This window comes from Emydura macquarii, unplaced genomic scaffold (genome assembly GCF_026122565.2).
Source record: "Emydura macquarii macquarii isolate MOO-44397 ecotype Brisbane River unplaced genomic scaffold, CSIRO-AGI_Emac_v2 contig_318, whole genome shotgun sequence".
Classification (NCBI taxonomy): domain Eukaryota; kingdom Metazoa; phylum Chordata; order Testudines; family Chelidae; genus Emydura; species Emydura macquarii.
This window is the reverse complement of record NW_027130455.1, coordinates 14,141,361-14,168,501: the sequence shown is the minus strand read 5'-3', so window position 1 is coordinate 14,168,501 and position 27,141 is coordinate 14,141,361. Positions and strand designations below refer to the sequence as shown.

The 27,141-nt window shown below is 41.0% G+C and overlaps 1 protein-coding gene across 3 annotated transcripts in view; it reads right to left on the bottom strand.

The window, feature by feature from the left end:
- The window catches only part of LOC137166958 (disks large homolog 2-like), a 623,160-nt gene that overhangs the window by 300,247 nt on the left and 295,772 nt on the right, over positions 1–27,141 (bottom strand). For all 3 annotated transcript variants that reach the window (XM_067568887.1, XM_067568895.1, XM_067568902.1), the window contains one exon: positions 7,447–7,603. In XM_067568887.1, coding sequence (XP_067424988.1) covers positions 7,447–7,603 — 157 coding nt within the window. The remainder of the gene's footprint in view (positions 1–7,446; positions 7,604–27,141) is intronic.

Genomic DNA, 27,141 nt, shown 5'->3' with positions numbered 1-27,141 from the left:
CACTGAAGTCTGTGGCAGAGCAAGGATTTGACCCAAGGCCTCACAGGTCCCAAGTTAGGACCCTAATCAGTGGGCATGCGTCCTCTCTGAAGGAAATGTCGAACAAATGCCAGTTAGTCATTTGGTAAATCAGGGTTGCTATGTACAGTTTAATTCATTTTTCTTCTTCAAATAGGGAAGTGTGCTTGTGAGGGGGGTGTACATGACAACTGAGAACACTGGGAAAGGAGAACAGGCTAAGTCTCTGCTGTCCTGCTGACATTAAGAAGTCTGGAACCCTGCATCAGCCAATGGTCTAATGTCAGTTGTCTTTGGAAGCAGCTTGTGCAGTTCAGCATGAACTTGGCTTGGTTTGAGTATGGAGGAATGGATTTATAATAGTTATATTTGTGACTAAATCACTCAGCGGTGCCTTGCTTTGTGACTGCCTGGGGAAATACATGAAGTCTAATTTGGTAATAATTTCCATCCCATGCTGCTGAACGAACAAATCAACTACTCCTGAATGCCAAGTAAATGTCAAAGCAACGATAATACGTTTAATAGGTGCTTTTGAGCAAGGCTGCTGTGAAATATACTGAAATAAAATTTAAAAAATTCACTGCTGCAGCATCACAGCCTGTTATTTAAGCCTATTTAAAAATAAATATAAATATCAAAGATACTTTTCTGAGTTGTGTCTGCTGTGCAGGAGTTCTGAACAGAACATACTGGGAAAGGCCATGATCTCATACCTGCTTTTTCAGGCAATGGTCCCAGATAATGTTACTAATTAAAAAGGAAAATACATATAAATAACATTTAAATGATTATGCAATTTTTTAAAGCTGGTGAGGACTGAAATCTCTACTTGTGACCTTGTGTTGCTTATGCTTCAGGAGCTCTCTCTGTGTCTCATATGGCCAAGGAAGCAGCAAATGTGGCTGGAACAGGATCTTAGTAATGAGATCTAGCTACATATCTCCACCATGAGTTTTACTTGTTTTCATATTTGAATTAAGCTATGTAAATATGAGAGGACTGAAGTGTTAAATATCGTAAAAGCTAATAACCAATCATTTAAATCTGATCTTCAGATGCATGGAGAGCCAATGTAGTTGTAGCAAAAGGTGACAAGATAATATACAGAGATAGAACAAATGTGTCATGAAAATTTAAATAGCCTGGAAACCCATGACAGATGAACCAAGAAGGGCAACGAAGAAACTGTTACTATGATCCAGTTGAGATATAACTAAAGAATAAATCTGAATCTCAGTGGCAAAGTGTTATTAAACACATGCAAATTTTGCAAAGGTTAAATAAATGCATCAAGGGCTTGCCAACATCATTAAACTAAAGAGCCATAGGCTGGAAATGATCATCAATTTGCACATATCTTTCAACATGTGCAAAACTCATTAGAAGTGGGTGTCTTCCAAATTGTAAATTCAACTTCATTCTCACACATCTGCCTGAAAGTTTTCAGCTACTCATGATACAAGTAAAACGATTGTCTCTGAAACAGATGAGAGAAATAATATTTCTTTTTAAAATATTTTTTCAGTTTATTTAGTTCTTTCCCACAATAATAGGAAAACGTGCTTGTAAAACTACAGTCTATCCACCTTAGATACTTTTATGTCCCCTATTATCCTATTATCTAAATATCTCACAATCTTTAATGCCTTTATCTTCACAACATGCCTGCGAGGTAGGGAAGTGCTATCACCCCTGTAACAGGCTGAAGGGTATATCTCTGTCATCTGATGAATTCCATTTCTGTTTTGTGAACACCATGTGGTATTCCAAGCTCCTTTTTTAATGTAACCTTAAGCTTTCATTTTGTAGCAGGAAATTGACTCCTGGTAGATAGAATATACACTGTGAAAATCTGTAACAGAGCAACCAGCAACACTGAATGAGTTTGTTTATAATGTTAGCTAAGACATGGTAACTAACAAGGTAAAATCCTACTCAAAACAAGTCAGTTTGCGGTTTTAATACAAGTTAGCACATCAAAGTAAACTGTAGACTTCCCCATTGCCTTTACCTCGACCTGCTAAACTGTGTTAAACTACCAACTGCCCCGTCTTCACTGGGATTTCACCTCATTTTACTTTCTACATGCAAGCTAACATGAGGGAAGAACACACCTTTTTCCCCAAATCTCCAAAGAAAGCAGAAAAGGGAACATACAGAGATATTTAGACAACATGAACAGATAAGAGATCCAAAAGAAAGAAGAGAGAGGCTGAGAAAGCAGCAGGAAACACAAACCAGAACTTTACAAGCTCACCAACATGAAGAGAATAGGTCAGGCAGGTGTCTGCTGCACAAAGAACACAAATGAGAAACCAAGATGACAGAAACCAAGCCACTTGAGGGCCTGTCTCTGGAGCCCCAAAGGGGACAAACAGGAAAGTTGGGATTGGCAGATGGGCGTGTGGAAGATAGGCAGCTAAAATACACCAAACTTCAGTGGGAACAGGGTGCCTCAGGCTCCTCTGAAAATCCCAGTCGACATTAATATATTGCAGTCATATGTGCTGAAAGCAGTGGTTTTTTTTAAGTGCATAACTGACAAAATCAACCTTCTTACTGAAAGATGGCTACATACTTTCAATCGAAGGATGGATGAAGTGTAACACTCTGGTCCTTATCACTCAGGTCAATACACAACCATATAGCGTCCACTGTCTTCACCCTGCAGAATTGCACGCCCTGGCCTCGTCCCACGTTGGATAATTACATTTTGACTATTTAAATCCGCTGGTGGTTCCAACTGGATAGAACAGTCTTCATTTATACAGATACCTTATATATAGTTTGCAAATGTTTGGGATCCTTCTGTACAACAAGCCCTATCTACATGTAAATCATGACCATGATCATGGTGTTTTCAAGATGATCTCAATTTAACTGCTCAAAATTCATTTGCTTGGTACCAGCAGGATATGTCAGCTCTCCACAAAGGCTGACTCTGAATTTGTAACAGATGACAGAAAGGGACCAAACAAGTAATAAAGGACAAAAAGATTCCTATATCTGATAGATTTAACTTGATTTTGCTAGAACAGTTTGCATGGTTGTTAGGATTTCAGTATATAATTTAGGTTTGTGTGAGTATTTAGGCCTGTGTATCTACCTGAGATGCTATTCTGAGCCTGCTTTTGGGGCCTATGTGTCTGCCTGAAAACTAAAGTCTCTGAGATACACATATTAGCAAAGAACAAAGTCATAGTGTTTTCCTTTTGCCTACTGGCAATTAGATGGGTTTTTTTTATTACTGTGGAGAAGATAAGCGATATAGTTAAAAAGCTTCAAGGCGCAGTGAAGGTGTGATATATGAATGCACAAATAAGGGAAAGCTCTGACTCCTCTTCAAGACAGATGCCAGAGCAAGGCCAAGCAATCAGGTGGGAAAGAAAGGGAGGTGAAGAGAGGTGTTAAAAATAAACAAACATAGGGCCATAAACTGGCCATGGTCAAGATGAAACCCTGCTCCCTGCCCCTCCCATGGGGTATAAAAGGGGTTGTAGTAAAGCCCCCAGACTCAGACCCCCCCAAAATGGAACATGACCATATATTGAAAGGGGTGGTACCGTTGGGGAGGGAGATACAGACATAATTAAGGCTATCAAGAAGAAGGCGGGGGAGTGGGGGTTTCGTCGGCATATGGAACCATGGCCAGGGAAAGAGGGAGTTCTATAGGCATATAGAACTATGATGGGAGGGGGGAAGGAAACTCTATCGGCGTATAGAGAAATAAGATAGTGTGAAGTGCTTGGAGGTATGGTTATGATTTTAAGCTTGTCAGTGTAACCCCCAATAAACCTGTTGTGGAGTGCCTGCAGATTGGACTCTGGACTGTTGCTTTCTGAAGAACTGTGTCTAGGAACTAAGAGGGGACAGGGCGGGGGAGCCCTAACAATGGTGTTCCCATTGAAGTCAGTAAAATTGCTCCTACAAAACTCTGAGACAAAGGATGGTCCGGTGATTAGGGAGCTGGTCTGGATCTCTAGAAACCTGGGTTAAATTCCCCACTCTGCCAAAAGCTTCATGTGTGATCTTAGGCAAGTCACTTTGTCTGTGCCTCAGTTCCCACTGTGTGAAATGAGGATAATAGCACTTCCCTCCCTCACAGGGTATTGTGAGGGTTAATATATTAAAGACGATGAGGTACTACAGTAATAGGGCCATACAAAGTATGTGAGATAGATAGATCACTCTTACACGATCAGCACAGTGATGAGGGCCAAATAAAAACTTAGACGTACATAGAATCAGGCTCTGGGTTAGTATAGTATATTTTCATTATTCTATATGATCAAATATTCCAGAACACTGAACTACTTTATGTGAACTCTGAGTGTGGTTTAAAATCCTCTTTACACAGAACACTCAAATCATATGTTCAATTATTGTGCAGACCTTGAAACATAAAAGCTCTATTTCTTAACCGCACGCTATCAATATATACATGAAAGAGAATTATAAAGATGTTAATGAGACTATGTATGCAAAATATAACCTAAGGCTACAGAAGCTTTTATCCATTAAAAATTTGAAAATGAATTGCAAAGCAGCCATTGAATTCATTACAAGCCCAGGAATAATGAACACAATGTAGCTAATCCTTCTCTTGTATTGGAACATTTGCTAATTAGCCCAGCATACACTAGATGGCGTACACAGTCTAGACTGCCAAATCCTAATATTTTTCCCTCAAAAAAAAAAAAGAAAAAAAAAGAAAGAAAGAAAAATCCCAAGGGCTTTCTCTGCTTCTTGCTTATATCCTGTTTGGAAGAAGTGTATGAAGGAGGCAGAAAGAACATTATGGCACTTGATGTAAAAGATTTGATCACTACGTTTTTCTGTAGTTGCACCCACATTAGCAGGTGGCATAACAGGGAAGGAAAAGGACACTGCTATCCAAGCAATCTTTTCTGAAAAGATGCTGAACAGTAGTTATAGAACTGAGCTGGCCCAAAACAGACAGGGTATAATAAAGTGCTGTTAATCAACCAGTCACAGTGCTCAACTGTGAATAATGAAAGCGGTCTCTGTGGCTTGCAAGGAACAGAAGTATGTTAAAAAGTACCCTCTCTTTTTCTTCCGGCTGAGCACTCATAGGCAGCTACACTCCATCACCTCATTGCACATTCAAACAATGAAGGATCAAAACTGCCTTTGTAGGATGCCACTCACAACTTCAGAAAACCAGCCACAGTGTAGTACCAAAATATACCAGGCAAGAACCTACCCTCTGAAAAGGAGGCACACGCTTTCTTATCTAAGGGCAGAAGTTGACCCACTGTATAAATCATAAAATAAAAACTGTATTAATGACTATTGGTTAAAAAAAGGTTAAAGGACCTAAGTGACTTAGGAACATAATCCCATTGCTCATCAGTGAGATTTAGGCTCCTAAATCTCATCAGCACTTTTGAAAATTTTACCTGCAATGTTCACAAATTGACAAAATAATATTCAGTAAAACTATCACATATAGTCGCAAACACACACACACTTTTAAGCCCTTGGAGTGGCAATCCCAGTTCAAGCAGCAGAGACCACGATGATGAGCAGACTCTAAATGCCTACATAGTCAGAGTATTCAGCACCCACAGCAGTGGATGGAATTTCAGAATAAGCAGGCAGCTCTTCAAAAGAGCTCAGTTCCATTTCGAACCTAAATAAGGGCCAGGCGTCCAAAAGTGCCCAGCACCCAGCATCTTACTGTGACATGTTGGCTAGATTTTCAAAAGAACTTCACACCTTAATATGCCGAGTTTTATTCGAAAAGCTGGCCCCAAGTGTCACAAAGAGCTCCTGGGTGCTTTTGAAAGCTGGGCCCTTATTTGAGGCTACATCTCCATTGTGAGCTAGAGGTGTAATTGCCCTACTGCCATATACATACACAACAACTAGCGTGAGTATAAATAGCAGTGTAGCCGCAGTAGCACAGATAATGGCAATGGAGGCACAGCTTAGCCGTGTCGAATTGGTACTCATGTACAGGTGGCTTTGTACTCTAATCCCGTGTCTCCGCCGTCACTATCCATGCCGCCATGGCTACACTGCTATTTATGCTCATGCTAGCTTGCTGAGAGCTGGCACAAGCGTGTGTACGCTAGCAGTGGAATCACACCCCGAGCTTGTGATGCAGACATAGCCTGAGTGTCTAAAATGGGAGCTGGGCTGGTTTGAATATCTGGCCCACTCATGTTTGACACCTTCTCAAGCCATTTACCACAATGTGATTAGTTTTATGTACTATGTTATATAAAGATGGAGATGTGTTCACACACACACAAGCACAGTGTGATCTAAAGCTTTTATTAGCACGAATTTGGAAGGAGCCCATTACGCTATGGTGGCAAAACCCTGAGTGAGTTTTGCAGGCCTTCCCAAAGAAATGCTACTAAATCTTATGTAACATACCTCACCATGTCCTCTGTGCAGTGTGTGTCATGCAGACTATAAAATAAAATATAATCTTCTGAACATGTTAAAAATCCCAATACTGATACTTTTTAAAGTTTAATAAAAAAAACCCTTTAAAACAGGCTTGAATAGACTAATATATAAACATGAAACAATTTTAAGATCCGATAGGTGATTAGAAGAGTTCCAGAGGGGTAGCCGTGTTAGTCTGTATACAGCAAAAACAACGAGAGTTCTGTGGCACTTTAAAGACTAACACATTTAATTCGAAATTAAATGTGTTAGTCTTTAAAGTGCCACAGAACTCTCGTCGTTTTTGATATGTGATTAGTTGCCAGGACTCGATGCAAATTTCACCAAGTGCCAGAGGGGTATGATTCCCAGCTCTTTACTGCCATTGTGTCTAGTCCTGGCAGATTATGAGACATCAGAGCTTACATACAAAGTCCTGTTATCTCGGATCAATGTAACATTCTCTTATCTCATCCAAATGCCATATATCTGGCAGCTGAACACTGGCATCTTAATAGGGCTGGTGGAGATTAGTGGACAGAGTAAAGGTGAGAGAATCAAAAGATACAAAATAAATCCATTTTATCGCATGGGCTGCAGACAGAAAGGAGTTTATTCCATAGCCAGCTATATGATATAGTTTGCTGGCTGGATAAATGGAAAGATATGAAACATGGGCTACATTACGTGTGCTCTTGAGATCTGTGGTGGTTTGAATCACAGCACCTCTTAGGTTTTGTTGCCATTCTGTATATATTACCAAACAATGAACAATCCTGAACAAAGTATATGTAACATTACTAACAACTCACATACAAATTAAGATCAATGGATGAAATATTGATGTAACTGAGCATTGAACTACCATTTAAAATAAAAACATCACAGAGTTGAAACCAAATAACCTAAAAAGAAACATCGAATGAAAAGCCAAGGTTATGTTTCCCCAACACATGAGACAAGCAACAAGAACTAGTAATTGGCCAGCAAAAATGACATACTTACAGATAAAATTTGATCTCCTCTTTGCAGCTCTCCACTGAGATCTGCTGGCCCACCTGCTAGGATGAAGGATATGAAAATGCCTTCCCCATCTTCTCCTCCCACAATGTTAAAACCAAGTCCTGTGGAGCCTTTGTGCAGGATGACTTTTCGGGGCTCTCTGTATAGAAACAAAATGACATTGCTTACCCATTCAGAAGCACTGTACTGTATATGCACCACTTAGCATCTCAGTCACATTACTTTTTCTTTAAGACACAGTGGCAGGCTACTACCTAATAAAGCCATTTAATAAATGAGATAGGTCAGGCTTAGAGTCCTAATTTTTCTTATTTTCTCAAAGGCAACTGAACATTTCTATCTATTAATTCCACCCCAATGTAATGGATTTCATTAAGTGAAATGGTGGATTTCTGTGATAAGACATTTTAAAGCACTTTACACACTTATTTACACCAATTCTATATATAGCACTGGTAAACAAGCTACATTTTTATAGTGCCTGACATCTTTTATGCTCTGGGTCCTGCTAAAAAAAATTAAAAGCAAATGAAAAAAAGAGAAGCTTGTCCAACTCTGACCTCGTTGGATCAAGTAACACAGATATTTTATATAAACAAGTTGAAAGCAGATAATCTCACAAGAATGTCCAGTTTGACCTTGTCAGGAATCCACATCCATAGACACAGATAAGTACTTTATCACCTAAGGGGACTATAGGTATTTTTACTGTTTTCAAAAGTTGCTCAAAATTATGCAATCAATCAATCAATCAATCAATAATAATAATACCTAGCTCTTATATAGCATTTTGAATGAGTAGAGCTCAGAACACTTTACAAAGAAAGTCAGTATCATTATCCCCATTTTACAGCTGGGGAAACTGAGGCACATTAAGGTGAAATGACTTACCCAAGATCAGCCGGTGGCAGAGTCAGGACTAGAAACTTTGTCTCCTATGTCTCAGTCCATAGCTCCATCCACTAGGCAATACACTCTCTCTCTCTCTCTCTCTCTCTCACACACACAAACACACTTAATATTTTATCAAGTGGTGCTCAGTACTTTGCAGAACCTCGTGTTGAATACTGTATTAATAAAATACATATATAGCAATATTAAAAGGAACTCCATTCCTTAAAGTCTACCTAACATTTGTCTGAAAACTATAATATGTCTATAAAATTTAGGACTAGAATTGTGATATGCTTTTCAATGCACTGCAGTAGGAAAAAAAAACACATTTTCAATCCTACAGACAACTACATTTGTAAAAGTCTATGGAAGCATCTCCTTCCAAAACCTGCTAATACATTTAATCTAATACCTCACTGGTCCTCAAAGTTTTTCAGGTTATAATGTACTGAAAACAACGGTTCAAAGCATGAAGACTACAATCTGTCTCCAATCCTGAGATCTATGTTTAGCTTTTCTCATGTGTGTAATTCCATTGGAGTCCAGGGAACTCCACGAATGAATCATGTTACTTAGGTGTTGATGGGGTTGCAGAATCGGAACCTCAGTCTTTACAAATGAACTCCTATTGAAATTAGTGGGAGTTTGCCTGAGTAAAGGCCCATTACTGACACTCAAACCGTGACCCAGTCTCATGATAATTTTCAAGCAAGCTGTCTCCCTGCTGATTGATTCTTGTGTTTGATTTTTAAAAACAGACAAAAATAAAGAAGCATTTTTTGTAATCTTATTATATAAAGGAAAATGAACCCTTACTGGGAGGTATTATTCATTGCTCTGTGTGGCTTCTCAATCTCCATCTCTCTCTTTATATTGGGTAGAGAGAACAGATCACAAAACACAGCTCTGGGAAAAGCTAGATATTGTTTAGTTTTTTTACATCCTGGGGATTGTTTATATACTAAAGGTCAAATATTTCTAACAAACAAGAAGAGAAAGTTTTTCTGTCTTGGGTGGCTACCATTTGTTTATTACACAGCAATGATTTTAGCATTTCCATGGACATGTGAAGGTCAGATTTAACATAATTCGGGTCTTCTGGTTTTAAATAGATTGATAAATCAGCTATTTATACAGGCAGTGTTGGCTAATGGCTAGATCACTAGATTAGGCTTTGGGAGACCACGGCTCTAGTCCCAACTCCAGTCATGCTTGGTTACCTTGGACAAGTCATTTCACCTCTCTGTGCCTCAGTTTTCCAATCTGTAAAATGGGGATAATGATGTTTACTTCCTTTGTAAACTTTGAGATCTACTGATGAGAAGTATTATATCAGAGCTAGGTATTATTATTTACTTGGACATTTAACATTGAAAAAATGCAGTAAAAACAAACATTTTTGTACAGTATTCTGGTGAGAAATCAGACCCACAGTCACTATTCAGTTTAGTATTACTGTATATGACAGGCCGGCTGGGGATCCAAAAGTGAACACCCAACACTATAGACAAAAGTAGGTCAGTACAGCTGGGTATTTACTGGCTACTATGCTATACAGTTTGACAAAGAGCTGGCTCTGTTAATAATCAATGCCATCTGACCGAGTCAGCAGCTTTATGCTTGAAACCCTGACAGCACTGTTTTGTAATTCTGGCCTTTTGACAGCACAATTCGCATTTTGTTCTTTGGTGATTATCTTCTGAGGAAACTCAAACAGTGATGGGTAAAATGTCAGGAGCTGTGATTAGAACATAGGAAGTTCTTGGCTCCCGTCCTTAGCGCAATCCATTTTGTTCCATTTCAGTGCATCTTGCAGAGGCCCAGCAAAAGGCTCAATAATAAGGCGATCTCAATGAGAAGGTTCTATACTCACTTTACTTTGGGGAAATTCACTGGTAATATTGTTATTGGAAAAACCACGGGAAATGGGGAGGACATTAACCAATTTTCAAGTATCACAAGTAACTGGGAGATATTATGAACTTAGTAACTAAATATATAGCACCTACACATTGCCTTTTATCTAAGGACAGCAAAGCACTTTTATAACAATAATAAATTAAGCCTCACAGCAACTCCTCTAAAGTAGTTAAACTGAGGCAGAGGAAGAATGAGTGATTAGCCCAAGGTGAAATATATAAATACATAAATGAGCCAGTCACAAAGCTGGAAACTGAACTGTACAGTCTTAAATTCCGCTTTAACGATCAGACCACATTCCAGACACCAAGCAGGTATTATGTTTTAATATGTTCTTGAGATTATCTGTTGCCAATAACATGGGAAGGGACTAGTCTAGCAACACTTTAGTCAAGTTCCAAAGAAAGAGTTAAATATGGAGGGATTAAAGGCCAGCTTCTGACATATTTAGCTAGTCATCTGTCATCTAAATTGTTCTATTTAGAGTTATCTTCTTTTGAAATGATGATTAAAGAGAACTGAGAACAGAAGCGTCAGCTGTCATTGACCAAGGAGGATTGGGAGAACATCTGGAAATGACATTTGGAAAACTTCTCACTCTCTTCTATTAAGATTCTGTAAGAACATAATTCAAATAGAACTGAGTGGACCCCAGATAGAATACAGGTATTTGCTTTATATTAGGTAATGGAGAACCACAAGGAATGAAACAAGTCAAGAGGATGTTGTACTGGTAAAATATACAATAAACGTAATGGATTTTTAATTAACTGAAATAATAAACAGCAGTTTTGAAATGGTAAGCTTTCTTATGGTAAACAAGCTGAGTGGAAAATACTATTTGCCTATAGAAATACAATGACCAAAGCAAAGAAAGGTATATTGCAAGTAATAGATTGATTTTTTAAAAATCTTATTATATTTTTATAGGTGGGGCTATGCAGCTGTTGTAAAGGCACACAGAATATCAGACACCTGTTTTTTCAATGTTTTTAAAATATATTAATACAGATAGAGCAGAGCAGCAGGGGAAACCAAGCAGGAATTAGGCAGGGAATATGAACAGAAACAATCATGATCTGAGAGAAGAAAGCAAAAAACAACAGAGAGAGGAAATGAAGGACTGAAAAGAGAGCTCTAGATAAAGGAGTACTTATAGGAGAGACGGGGAAGAACAGAAGGAAAAAAGGAAGAAAAGACAAAAGGAGCAGAAGTAGAGGGAGAAAACGAAGAGACGGAACAAGAAAGACAGATATTATGATGGGAAGAAACGGCCAAACAAAGAGTTGTAATCCTTATAAGTGATCTAAAGCATTTCTTCCGCTGACTTACAAACATGTTTTCTGATATTCTAAAAGATAGACTAGGTCTTCACAACAGGGAAAGTACCATATCTATATTCTTCAAAGCACTATACAAATTTGCAGGGCTAAATAAGAGCCAGGTATTATTATATTAATATTTTAAAATAAGTAAATAATAATAAAATGCTTCCAGTAAAATGTTCAAAAGTGTCCAAATGATTTAGGAACCTAAGTCCCAATGGGTGCTTCTGAAAATTTTACTCTGCAAAATAAAAACAATTTTTCCCTCTTGCCAGATAAGCCATGGTTTTGGTGTAAAGAATTAAATAAAACATCATGGAAAACTTTTTCTTTTAATTTTTTTTTTTACCTTTTTTTTTACCTTTTTTTTTTTTTTTTAAAGTGGCACCAACAATTAGAAAAATCGCACTTTTATCTGAAAGGTTGTACTAGCCATATTTCAAACATAATAGTCTCTTATGATAGCTAACTGAATGATGCTCAAAAATCTGAGTCTCCACAAACTTACTTATCAGAGATAGATGAGTTCATAGCAAGTATGGATTAAAAACCAGAGATTAAAACATTGGGAAGATATATATAGTGTTATGAACACAAATAACTTCTAAGGATGACTGTAACCAAAAAAAAAAAAAAGTGAATGAAAAAATGCTTCTCTGTTTTTAATTTGCTTATTTTGTGCATTTGGCTGCACACTTTGTGTAGCACCAGTTTTAGTACTTTCTTTGCAATAATACCTTGTAATAACACTTATCTACCTACTTCACGGGAGTGTTGAGAGAATCAGTTAGTTAATTACAGTGTTTTGAACATTCAAAGAGGTATTAAAAACACTAAGCACTGTTCAAAGTCAGGACCTAGACCTATTGAGGTGGACATCAATCAACAAAATCCCCAAAATTAGTAGAGACTTTGATCTTTCTGTGTCTCAGTTCCTGTTTGTAAACAACTTACCTCACAAGGGTGTAGAAAGGACACATCTGTTAATGTATATGATGCTCAGATACTATGGTGATGACCACCACAGAAAAGCCCATGAGGAAATTAATTATTATACTGTTATTTGTATCATGGTAATACCTAGAGGTATTACCAAATCAATACCAAATCAAGGTCCTGTTATAGTGAGTGATAGTCCCTACACTTGAGAGTTTACAATCTAAATAGACAAGACAGGAAAAGGTTGGGAGCGAAAACAGAGGTATAATTACTTGCCCAAGGACAAACAGTGGTAAGCCTGAAAGTAGAACCCCCGGTCTCACGTGTCCAAGTCTAGTGCAATTAACTACTAGACCACACTGCCTCCCTTAAATAATTCAGTACTCAGAGCAGGGTCAATGGGACTCCATGCAGGCACTGGGGTCTGTCTTCATAGAATCAATAGCCAAATTTCCTCATTTAGTTTATTTCAGACTGCCATCCTTTTTGATATAATTCCAATTTTATTTCACATCTTTTCCTGCTCTAACCAATTTTGATAAATCACTTTGTACTTTTATTTCAGATAGACAAAGGGGATCAGCACAGGAAAGACCTGAAAAACGTAATTCAAATGGAGAGAGGATTCACCTTTACATGGAAAGCCAGGATAAACTGAAACTGTGCCAGTATATCAGAGGTTTAGAACGTCTGATTCATCATGAGAGAACAATTTAAAATATACAGAGGTTGCAGCTTTGGCATGAAATATAGATATATAGGTATTTATAAGGTATCAAAGTCCAGATGAAGGGAACCAAGCATATTTAATGTTTCTTTTATATCTTCTATACTTCTGTTTTACTGTAATTTAGTGCCCCAGTTATCCAATCTAGTATTTTCTCATAATGCAAACCTCTGCCTTTGCTCCACCAACAATGTCAGTTTCTATCACCATTTTGTTCACTTCTCCCTAACTTTACCCTTGGTCTTCCCTGGCACCCTTCATCTGACAAGAACTCTCCACCAAAAGCTGAAAAGCCATCATCATGTCCTCCTTCATATCCCTCCTGAATTGCCTCTGCTGTGATGCTTACAAAACACTGCAGTCTGACAATAGCTAGGCAGGTGGCAAGGTGGGCCCACTGGTTGTTTTGCTTAATGTGTTCATTTTACTGTTATCTCTTCCTCCAGCCCCCTCTCCCAAATCATCAGGTTCTTCCACCTCTTTTGTTTTGTCAACATCCTAAACGGTGAGCGCTCTAGGTTGGGAGCTCCTTTATTTATGTGTCTGTACAGCGCTTAGCACAGCAGGGCCCTGATCCTTGACTGGGATCTCTGAATACTACTAAAATACAAAAAAATATAAACTACCTTCTTACAGATTGCTGCCAGATTCATGATTGTAGCCCAGTGCTGTATCTTTGGCATTCCTATCTGGGGCAAATATTTTGGTAAAGTGTGAGATGTTCTTGCTGAGGTAATATGTACTAATGAATAACAGGAAAACAACCAATATTTTGCTATTTGGGGTTAAATATACAGATTCTGACAAACAAACAGTTACTCCATCCAGCCATTTGTGCCATACTAATTTATTGTGTAACATTTAGAAAGTACACCTTATCTACTGTATCCATTCATTATGCTTGTAATGAGTTCTTTACCCTTAACCATTTGATTGCTGCTGCTTTGGCATTTCTTGATTGCAAGTGCATGACTTTATACTGATGTGTATTCTGACTTCATTTTTGAACCCCCAAATACTCAAAACAGTGTCTGATATGCCCCAAACATTAAATCAATCAGTCAGGGTTTCTACTAGGAACCTAGCTTCAACCACAGAGAGACCAGTATACCACAAATTATGTTAAATTATGTGCACATGAAGTACTTTGGCTTAAGTGCATGTAATCATTTTTCTGTCTCTTGGGCAGCCCAACTGACTTTAACAGTCTTCTATTTTGTCCTTGTGAGGGGAGTTCAGTGGCCACTTTTTTTACTCATAGCTTGAAAAACGAGGGTTGGTGGGAAGGAATGCCGCCATATGATTTAAACGCCTCATAAATCTCACGCTGGGTTTTTTGTTTTCACTTTGAAAGGTGAACCTGATTTGTTTTCCCCACCAAGTCTGACATTTAACTTAAATATTGGTACATCTCCTGGAGTCTGGGAAAATTGACCAACTCAGGGGAGCTAATGTGCCTTTTAACATGCTCTGTGACTTTGAGAGAGATGTGCCCCTTCCAATACACGGATTCATTAATGTTTTGTCTTACACAGCCATGTGTTCCCCTTCTTTAATGCACCCTGGCCATGTCAGGGAGCATTATTCATATTATACTAATCAGGGCCACACTCTAACATGCAGTTCTAGTTATTGTGTCAACATAGGCCCCAGAAATGTTGCTTCAAATACTGAAAGGAGAAAGTTATTTCTTTTATCCTATTATTAATCACTGTTAGTTATGTTTTAAACCCAATTTCACCATACATTAATACTCTCCAATTCCTGGGGTTTTTTTTGTTTTTGTTTGGTATTTTAATCATACCTCAGCTTCAGCTCAGCAAGCTTTGCTTATGAACTGAAGAGATAATGCCACCCTACCCTGGGGCAGGGAAGCTGATTCACATTGGGTGGCAGGAAAACAGGAAAGCCTACAAGGCTAAGGGAGTATCTAAAAATACCAATATTCATAGGGAATGTTTCAAAATATCAATAACACAGAAAACAGCTACAAATTACTGTACGGAAGCCACTTTTTAAAACAAAACTTTCTGTAAAATGTGTCCTGCTTGAAATTAAATTTCTTATGCTTAATCTTAACTCAAAACTATTGTAAAAATGTTTTACAGTTACATTTTACTGACTATTTTAGAGATTCTCAATTGCGTTAAAAAGCTTATGACTACAACTGGACAAAAAATTCCTATAAAAAACGGTTTGAATGAAAATTGGGATTTCAACTATCCAATCTGTTTTGTAGAAGATGTGTCTGCTTTCCACAAAACAATTTCTACTTAACTTAAAAAAAAAAAAACAACCAAACAAAAAATACTGAACACCAAAAATAATGAAAAAAGTTTTTCATTTTTGGACAAAAGCTCAAAAACATTTGGCTCAAAAACTGAAATTTTTTATTAAGAAATGCTTCCATAATACCTTTTGGGAGCTGCAAGTCAGGTGCTTCGTGTCCCCTTTCTCCTCCATGGACTGTGGCTCCCCACACAGACTAGCTCTCCCATGATGCACCAGAGCCATGTGACTCTCATTGTACACTGTGGGAGCTCTGCAAGAGGGGGGATTATGGTACATCATGGGAGATACAGTCCTGCCAGGAAAGCCAGCCCACAGAAGAAAATGGGGACTTAAGACACCCAAACAACTCTCATGAGAGACACTGTTGGCATCATTTCAGTTTTCAGCCAAAATTATCCATGTTTTGATTTTTTACCAAAAAACTGAAATTTCATATAAAAAAATTCTGATCAACTCTATTTAATGTGTTTTTTCTTTCTTAATTTGCAATAAGCTTATTTTCAATAGGGGGACAAGTATCTGACACATATATAAAAATTGGTTTTTGAAAGAACAATATTAATGGCCTGATTATGGCCTCAGAGATGCTGAGCTTTGGCAGCTGCAGCTGAAAGCAGCACCTCTGAAAACCAGGCCTTGCATATTAAATCTGGCATGCTGTTCATTACATGTCCGCTTTTTGCATTGGGAAATAAGATCATGCTTAAAATCTTGGGTTTGCTTAAATGTTAAAGACTTCTTGCTTTTTCAACTTTACACCTCGTTTCATAATAAATATGAAGTCCTAACAAATGCTCCCTAAAAGAACAATTGCAAAACTGAGATTTGAAGCATGAATTTATTTCAATGCAAAATGATAAGAAGAGTTTTTATCTATTGTTCTAGAAAGTTAAATGATTGTAAAATGATTGAAAGGAATACATTGCAAATTGAATCAAGTTCCTCCTATATTTCCCTCTCATGCTCACAAGCCAAACCTTCCTCCACAGGCCCCATTCATTCTGTCACTTAAATAATTATACAGTCAGTTAGAGAAACTGGTGTGTCAGCCACATATCTGAGTGCCTGGTACAAAGCTTTGCGGGTGAAACACCATAAACAAAGCTTCTTTCAAAAGTAATATTGTGAATCTCTTAAATCAAGGTGCCTTTAGTAGTGAACCCAGGCTGGAAATCCACATGGTTCAAATTTATGTGAAAGAAAAAAATAGCTGTGTTTTGATCTCAAATTAAACTGTATTAATTATAAATATACTGGCACAATGGCTTTCACAAAAGCATTACAGTAACAGGAGCTTTGAAATAATGAAATGTTAAGAGCTGAGCTGATTGCTTACATTCACTCAGCAGTGCAATAAACAAATGGAAATACAGTTTGAGACTCACTTTTCTATGAAAAATGAAACATGAGTTTCATTGTAATTGTAATAATTAACTGCCACATTATTCTTCTACCTTCCAAACAGTAGGAGACCTGCACTAACAATTGCAGCTTTCTGGTGTTAATGAATCATGTACAATACTTGCAAGCTTTTTTGCATTCATGAAAAGAGAATTTTTCAATTAGCTGAAAGTTCATGCAGATTGACAGATACTAACTTCCAAACCACACCAATGAAATATAAATGTGGGGAATAAACTGAAAGAATTGGAAGTATTAGTACATAAGCTAAATCATGATTTAATTGGCATCACAGAGACTTGATGGGATAAATCTCATTACTGGAATATTGGCATAGAGGTGTATAGCTTCAGGAAGGACAGGCATGGAAAAAAGGGAGGAGATGTCAAAATTACATATCAAGAATATATACCATTGTTCTGAGGTCCACAATGAGGTGAGATGCAAACCATCTGAAAATCTCTAAGTGAACTTAACAGGGGAAAAACAGGGATAATATCTTAGTAGGTGTTTACTGTAGGCCACCAAATAAGGAAGAGGAGGTAGATGAGGCATTTCTAGAATAAATAACAGAAATATCCGAAACACAAGACCCGTTGGTAATGGGGGCTTTAGCTACTCAGACATAAGTTGGAAAAGTAATACAGTGAAATACAAAACATCCAGTAAGTTCTTGGAATGTGTAAGGGACAACTTTTTGTTTCAGATGGTATAGGAAATAACCAGGGGACAGTCATTTTAGACTTGACTGTGTCCAACAGGGAGGAATTGATTGCGAATCTGAAGGATGAAGGCAATTTGGGTGGAAGTGATCATGACACGATAGATTCATGATTCTAAGGAAGGGAAGGAGTGAGAATAGCAGAATAAGGATAATACATTTAAAAAAAGCAGACTCTAACGAACTTAGAGAGCAAGTAGATAAGGTCCCAGGGGAGGAAACATAAGGGAAAAAGGATTTGAGGAGAGCTGGCAGTTTCCTAGGGAAACGATATTAAAGCTGAAACAGCAAGCTATCACAATGCAAAGGAAAGACGAGAAGAATAGTAATAGGCCAGTTCATGCCTAAGAGGCACTATCAGGAGCTCCTTACCTGAAAATCAAAAAAGAACGGTTACTTACCTGTAACTGTCGCTCTTCAAGATATGTTGCTCATGTCCATTCACAATTTAGGTGTGTGCGTGTGCCACATGCACCGGCGGTGGAAAACTTTTTCCTCTAGTGGTACTGTACAAGCCAGCTCTAGCGTCCCCTGCAGCGCACACATGCACCTGCATATAGGTGCCACCAGCTCCCCCTCCCTCTCAGTTCCTTCTTGCTGGTATTCCGACTGAGGGGAAGGAGGGCATGTGTGGAATGGACATGAGCAACACATCTTGAAGAACAACAGTTACAGGTAAGTAACCATTCTTTCTTCTTTGAGTGCTTACTCATGTCCATTCCCAACTTAGGTGACTCACCAGCAGTGTCTCCGGAGGCGGGTAGGAGTTCATGGACGTGACCCTTGAAGCACTGCTCTATCGAAGCCAGCATCTTGAGCTTGCTGTCAAGGCATAGTGGGACGCGAAGGTATGCACCAACAACCAGGTAGCTGCCCTGCAGATGTCCAATATAGGGACATTTGCCTGGAAGGACACAGATGATGCCTGCACTCTTGTTGAGTGGGCTATCAGGGCCACCAGCGGTGCGACCCCAGCTTGCTCATAGCAGGTCTGGATACAGGCCATAATCCACTTCAAGAAACACTGAGAAGAAACCGGTAGTCCCTTCATTCAGTCTGCAACTGCCACGAAGAGCTGCGTTGACCAGTGAAAAGTTTTAGTTCTGTTGATCTAAAACTCCAGGGCCTGTCGCACATCGAGAGAATGCAAACTGGAGCTGTGAGGCTTGGGATCAAAGACGGGTAAGAAAATATCTTGGTTAAGGTGGAAGTGAGAAGCTACTTACAAAAAGGCCAGGTGTGGGCATAGCTGGACTTTGTCCTTATAGAACACCATGTAAGGTGGTTCTGATGTTAATGCCCTGATCTCTGAAACTCGCCTGGCAGATGTAATAGCCACAAGGAAGGCCACCTTCCAGGACAGGTATGTAAGTGATTAGGAAGCCATGGGTTCGAAGGGGGGCCTGGTGAGTCTGGAGAGGAGCAAGTTCAAGTCCCACTGAGGAGAAGGCTCCCTTACTGGCGGGAAAAGCCTTTCCAATCCTTTAAGGAACCTAGCTGTCATCTCATGTGAAAAGACTGTTCTACCCTCTACCAAGGGGTGGAAAGCAGATATGGCCGCCACATGGACCTTGATGGATAAGAAGGCCAGACCCCCTTGCTTCAAATGGAGCAAGTATTCCAAGATAGTTGGAACCAATGCCTTCATCGGGAAAACGCCACACTCAGCAGCCCAACAGGAGAAGTGTTTCCACTTAGCTCTATAAGCTGATCTGGTAGATGGTTTCCTGCTCTCCAAGAGCACGCACTGAACTTGGGATGAACAGGCCTGCTCCTCCTGACTCAGCCATGGAGCATCCATGCTGTCAGATGAAGGGAGGCCAGATCTGGGTGGAGAAGGTGACCTTAGTCCTGGGACAGGAGGTCTTGTCGCAGCGGCAGGGACCATTGCCTGGGTCACACCAGCTCCATCAGCATCCCGAACCGATGTTGTTGGGGCCATGCTGGTGCCACAAGAATAACCTGAGCTTTGTCTCTCTTCACTTTCAGGAGGACTTTGTGAATTAGAGGAGTCGGGGGAAAGGCGTACCAGAGACTCCTTGACCAGGAAAGGAGAAAAGCGTCAGTTACAGAGCCTGCACTGAGTCCCTGATGGGAACAGAAGCAGCAGCACTTCCTGTTTGTCCTGGTGGCGAAGAGGTCCACTTGGGCATTGCCCCACCTTTGGAAGATTTGGGTCACTACCTCTGGATGGAGGGACCACTTGTGGTGAGAGAAGAAGGATCTGCTGAGACGGTCCGCCAGAGTTGTTGACCCCAGGGAGATGCTATTGGGTGAATACCATGAGCGATGCAAAGGCTCCAGAAATGCACAGCCTCCTTGCACAGGGCCGGAGACTGGGCCCCGCCCTGTCTGTTGATATAGTACAACGAGGACAAATTGTCCATGAGGATCTGCACCACCTTGTGGGATAGATGCAGAAGGAAAACCGTACAAGCCAGACGAATTGCCCTGAGCTCCTTGATATTGATGTGCAGAAGCCATTTCTGTGAGGTCCATATGCCTTGGGTTTGTAGGGAACACAGGTGAATGCCCCATCCCAGGCAGCGGTGATCAGAACTACTGACGGCTGGGGCTCTTTGAAGGGCATTCCCGAGAGCACTTGGTGCAGGCTCGTCCACTAAACCAGAGAGGTAAGTATTTCAAGAGGGACCGTAAGTATCCCGTCCAGATGGTGCCTGGCTGGAGAGTACACCAATGCCAGCCACATCTGGAGGGGTCTGAGGTGCAGTCTGGCATGCAGAACCACATAGGTGCAGGCCGCCTGTGGCCCAGGAGGCTGAGGCAGACTCTTGTTGTCGTGATGGGGTGGGCTGAAATCCGAGTTACGATCTCTGACATTGCCAGGAACCGCCTCCTTGGGAGGAACGCTCTGGCCTTGAATGAATCCAGCATCGCCCCAATGAATTCTATCCTCTGCACAGGAACTAACATGGATTTTTGCTTGTTGATTAGGAGACCCAGTGCCTGGCAAACGTTTTAGTTAGCCGTGATGCTGGCCTGAACCTGAAATCTCGACCTGCCCCTGATGAGCCAATCATCCAGGTAAGAGAACCTGTACTCCTTTTTTGCAGAGGTATGCTGCCACCACCAACATGTACTTGGTGAAGACCCTTGGCGCAGTCGAGAGGTCAAAGGGAAGCACCACAAACTGGTAACGGCGATCTCCCTCGGTAAATCTCAGGAATCTCCTGGGGACAGGGAAGATAGAAATGTGAAAATAAGCATCCTTTAAATCGAGAGTGGCGTACCAGTTGCCCGGATCCAGAGAAGGAATGATGGTGGCTAGGGAAACCATACAAAACTTTAGCCTTCTGAGATATTTGTTGAGACACCTTAAGTCCAGGATAGGCCTCAGACCTCTTTGTTTTCGGAATTAAGAAGTAATGGGAGTAAAAACCTCGACCCTCTAAGTCTCATGGAGCCTCTTCCACTGCACCGACTTGTAGAAGCACTTGCACCTCCTGCTCAAAGAGATGCTCATCAGAGGGGTCCCTGAAGAGGGACAGGGAAGGAGGGTGAGAAGGTGGGAGTGAGGCTAACTGGAGGGTGTAGCCCGGGGCCACTGTGTTGAGCACCCATCTACCCAAAGTTATGGCAGCCCAGTCTGGGAGGAAACGGGCCAAATGAGAGGAAAACAGAAGAGGGGGTGATTCTGTAAGTGTAACTGGTAGGTTGCTCTTGGGCACACATTCAAAAGACCTGTTTTCTGCCTCACTTATGGTGGTGAGAGCCTGGGCGAGGACCGGCAGATGACGATCAGCCGTGGCATCTCTTATAGTCTTTATTTTTCTTTTTATAAGTGCCTCAGTGGGGACAGTCCCCAGAATGCTGCTCCTGCTGGGGCCTGAAGTGCCTCCTAGACAAAGAAAGCGTATACAGACCAAGGGACCTCAAAGTAGCCCTCGAGTCTTTCATGCCATGCACCCTGGAGTCTGTTTGCTTGGTGAACAGGACCATGCCGTCAAAAGGAAGGTCCTGTATGGACTGCTGGACCTCTGATGGAAGATCCGAGGATCGACATCTCATCGATATTGCAGAGGCCATCATCCTGGCCGCTGTGTCTGCTGCATTGGAGACCGTTTGCAGGGATGCCCTTGCCACCGATCTTTCCTCTTCTAAGATGGCCTCAAACTCTTGCTTAGAGGAAGGGGACAATGCATCCACAAACTTGTCCAGTGACTGCCATGTATTGAAATGGTATCTACCCAGCAGTGCTTGCTGGTTCGCTAACCATAGCTGGAGATTGGCTGTGGAATAAATTTTTTGATCAAATAAGTCGAGTCTCTTGGTGTCTTTGTGTTTAGGGGTTGAGCTAACTTTCCCCGTCTGTCCCTTTCATTGGTGGCTGTGACAACCAGGGATTCTGGCACAAGGTGGGTATAAAGATATTGAAACCTTGTAGCTGGTACATAATATTTTCTCTCTGCCCCCTTATGGACTGGGAGGGCCACCCTGCTAGGGGCTGCCGAGGCCAAAATTCCAAAGAGCTCGTCGACCGGCTCATCTAGCTCCTCTATTCTGAGGCCCAAGTTGGAGGCAATCCTTTTCAACAAGTCCTGATGTGCTTTGAAATCATCTACTGGCACCAGAGATAAGGGTCCCAGAGATGATGAGGATGAGGCCAGCACCTGGGATGTGGGTGGGGCCTCTGCCCTGGGTGTGTTGATTCCCCCCGAGCTCAACGTGCGTGAGACATCCTGGTCAGAGTCTGAATTCAAGTGTGGTGCCGAACTCTGGGGAATGGAGGAATGTGGCACCGATGATCCTCTCCCAGAAATGGTTTGTGGCATCCCTGTGGGAAAATCCCACCAATAAGGGAAGCCCGCCATTGGGGCTAGAGCCTGCCTAGTATGAACAACTTCCTCACTGTCCGAGGAGGAGTCGCTGTCCATCGGCCAGGGTGGTGCTGACTCTGAGTATCTCACAGTGCTGTGCAGAGCTTGTTGATGCACCAGCAGTGGTGAGAAGTAGGGAGAGCCCGAATGATGGGCGTGACAGGACTGGCTCTTATCTTTCAGCTTCCTATAAGGGCTAGGCGAGTGGGGTGCCGGTGCCAGAGAAATATGTCGTGGACCGGGCGACCTTTGGTGTTCAGCCCTGTGCCAGGTCTCCAGAGACCGATGGTGGGAGCCTGGTCTGGCATTATCCTGACCCAGACAGCGTGGTCTTGATGCCGGGGAGCACCTACGCACCGGCAAATGGTGTCTCAAAGACGGGGACTGTCGCAACGATCTGTCCCTCAATACATTACCTGCCAGTGTCGAATCATGGTGCAGTGGCCTGCCATCCCTCAGTGTCAGCAGCCCAGGCAGTGCCAGGAGGTCCTACATGGCATGGAAGTCCTCTGGCATCGATGGCACCACTAAGCAGTGAGGGCCTCTACCACTACCAGGAGTTAGAGGAGGACCCGGTGCCAGGGTCAACATTCGCAGCGGTGAGGGACCCTTCTGAGACAGGAAGGAGTGGTGACCCAATGTGGGTCTTGCCGGATCCACTTTGGCTTTCTCCACAGGGGAGCGACTGCGTTCCACACGAGTCTTCTTTGACCTCTTTTTCAGTACTGGAGATGGTGACCGGTGCCGAGAGGAGGAAGATGGCACCGGAGGCACACTGCGAGTCCGATCTGCCGGGCTCCAACACTGGTCTGAGGGCCGACTCCATCAGGATAGTCCAGATATGAATATGTCTTTCTTAGTCCTTGGGCAAAAACTTTTGCAGATTTTACACTTCTCACTAACGTGCGCTTCACCCAAACACTTTAAACAACTTTGATGCGGATCACTCCGTGGCACAGGCTTTTTACACAAAGTGCAGGGTTTAAATCCCAGGGAACGGGGCATGTCCTGACCCTGGGACTCTAACAACTAACTAATCTAGAACTAATAAACAGACTATGTACACTAGAACTAATAAACTAGAACTAATAAACAGACTATGTACACCAGAACAGAGAATGAACCACTATGTTTAGTGAGAGAACTTGAGAAGGCAAGAGACGTTCCAGCACCGTCATTGGCGGTAAGAAGGAACTGAGAGAGAGGAGGAGCCGGCGGCACCTATAGGTGCACACATGTGTGCACCGCTGCAGGGGGTGCTAAAGCCGGCTCATATGGGTACCACTGGGGAAAAAGTTTTCCGGCACCGGTGCATGTGGCACGCACATACACCTACATTGGGAACAGACATGAGCAAGTACTCGAAGAAGAACTATAATTAAGAAACAAACTATGTACACTAGAACAGAGAATAAACTACTAGGTTTAGTGAGAGAAATTGCGAAGGCAAGAGATGTTCCAGTTCCATCACTGGCGGCAAGAAGGAACTGAGAGGGAGAAGGAGCCGGCAGCGCCTATAAGCAGGCATATGTGTGCGCCGCTTCCGGGGGCGCTAGAGCTGGATTGTACGGGTACCACTAGGGGAAAAAGTTTTCTGGCACCGGTGAATGTGGTAAGCACATACGCCTCAGTTGGGAATGGACATGAGCAGGCACTCGAAGAAGTAATCTTACAAAACGTGGAAATATTGGCAACTTACTAAGGAAGAGTACAAAAGAATAACACAAGCAAACGAGTAGGGACAAAATCAGAAAGACTAAGGCAGAAAATGAGTTACACCTGGCAAAGCTTACAGACATATCTCCATTGCAACAATGATCAACACCCTCTATAACACACCTTTCAAGATCCACAGACCAACACATTCCTATCACAACATGTGGTATATCATCCAGTGCACTAACTGCCCAAATAACAACTCTGTGGGTGAAATTAGACAATCACTATGCTCTCGAATGAACTCATACAGGAAAATGATAAGACAAAAGCACCCTATCACTTGTTGGTGAACACTTTTCACAAAGCGATCACGCTATATCTAACCTATCAGTCGTCATCCTCAAAGGAAACCTGAACAACACTTTCAAAAGACGACCCTGGGAACTTAAATTCATCACTTTGCGAGGCACTAACCATCATGGGAACAGAGACACTAGATTTGTGGCTTATTTACAACAATCTGTAACCACTAATCCACTCTTTTTCTCTTATGTCATCTCAAAGATGTTAACAGGCCACTCTATCTTGAATAGTCCCTTAGAATACGTACTAGCTACTTATGCTAAACAATCTGTTTCACTTTTCATTTAGCTGTGACTGTCAGAGTACCTCTCCTAGGCCTGAAGAAGAGCTCCGAGTGGTTTAAAAGCTTGTCTCTGTCACCAACAGAAACTGGTCCAATAAAAAATATTACCTCATATTATTTTGTCTCTCTAATCAATTTATAAGCACCTAGAGGATAACAGGGTTATAATTAATAGCCAAAATGGATGTGTCAGGACAACATCATATTAAACCAATCTCATTTCCTTCTTTGACAGGGTTACTGGCCCAGGATCAGGGGAAGCTATAAATGTTTTATATCTTCATTTTAGTAAGGCTTTTCACACAGTCCCACATGACATTCTCATAAGCCAATAGGTAGATGTGGTCTAGATGGAATGACTAAAAGGTGGGTGCAAAACTGGTTGAAGGACTATACCCAAAGAGTAGTTATTAATTGTTCAATGTCAAACTGGGAGTACGCATCTAATGGGATCCCACAGGGATCTGTCCTGGGTTCAATATTTTAATTAATAAATTGGATGATGGAGTGGAGAGTACATTTTTAAAATTTGTGGATGACACCAAGCTGAGAGGGTTTACAAGCACATTAGAGGCCAGAATAATAATTCAAAATGACCTTGACAAATTGGAGAACTGGTCTGAAATCAACAAGATGAAATTTTAAAAAGACAAGTGCAAAATGATACACTTCAGAAGGAAAAATCAAATGCACAGCCACAAAATGGTAAATGACTGGGTAGGCCGCAATACTGCTGAAAAGGATCACAGGTTATAGTGGTTCACAAATTGAATAAACAAAGTGAACAATGTGATGCAGTTGTGAAAAAGGCTAATATCATTCTGGATTTTTTTAACAGAAGAGTTATATGTAAGACAAAGGAGGCAATTGTCCCACTCTACTTGGTACTGGGGAGGCCTCAGCTGGAGTACTGTCCAGTTCTGGTGCCAGACTTTTGGAAGGATGTAGAAAATTGGAGAGAGTCCAGGGGAGAGCAACAAAAATGATACAAAAGTTTAAAAAAATGCAACCTATGAGGAAAAGATGAAAAAACCTGGACATATTTAGTCTTGAGAAAAGAAAACTGAGGAGGGAACCTAAGAACTGTCTTCAACTACATTAAGGGCTGTTATAAAGAGAACTGTGATCAATTGTTCTCCATGCCCACTGAAGGCAGGAGAAGAAGTAAAGGGCTTAATCTGCAACAACAGAGATGTAGGTTAAATATTTAGGAAAAACTTCCTAATTATGAGGATAGTTAAGCACTGGATTAGGCTTCCAAAGGAGATTGTAGAATCCCCATTGTTGGAGGTTTTTAAGAACAAGTTAGACAAACACTTGTCAGGGATAAACTAGGTTTACTTGGTCTGACTTCATTGCAGGGGGCTAGACTTGATGACCTCTCAAGGTCCTTTCCAGCCCTACATTTCTGTGATTCTATGATTCTCTAATGTAATGTTTGGGTAGAGTAAATTGCTTTTTTAAGAGCTAGATTCTAGACTGGCACAGTTTTTCTATTGAATCTAAATATGATGATCTGGGTTAAATGAGAACCAACATGGCTTTGTTTCAGACCCAGCATCTTCATTTCTATTCTACCTATGTTCTTCTACCACCTTCCTCACTGTAGTATCATCCAGTCCTGCACTGAGAGATATTACTAACAACTGTCACATGTGGTTCTGTATTTATATTAGGGAAGACAGGTTGAAGAAGCACATCTTGCACTTGGAGTGGAAAGTGGTGAGGTTTGTGACAATTCTTAGTCTGGGTGGGAATTGGTCCTGTAGTCTTGGCCTTGGCCCCCAAAAAGCTTTGTCTCCTGCACAGATAAGATTTACCTTAAGATAGAACCCATGTTTCTTCTTGACTGTCAAGTCTGGTGGGAGCAAGGAAAGGGATATCTGAGTAGAGTATAAGGCCTTTATTTTCCCCTTATGCCATATGATGAGGAAGCATGTAAAAAACATGAACGGAAATCACTATGTCAGCCAAATGCCATCATCAGCTTGTTTAGAAAGATCTTATGGAACAAGAGCCCTGAACAATCTTCCTCCCATGCAATGCTTTTCCTATGGAAATTTCATGATTTAATCATATTCCCAATGAGAATTTAAGATGGAAGTTTGACATATAATATTTTTATGTGAAATAAAACAGGTATTAGGTTAATATAAAAACATTTTTAAAATGTTTAAAACGTAAATATTTTATATGGAGGCTAGAAAGAATCTAGAAGGTAGATTGGCCAGGCAACACCTTTTGCTGGCTGAGCGTACCAGATATCATGTATCAAAACTATTTCTAGTAGTAAAAATTTTCAAACCTGGGTGCCT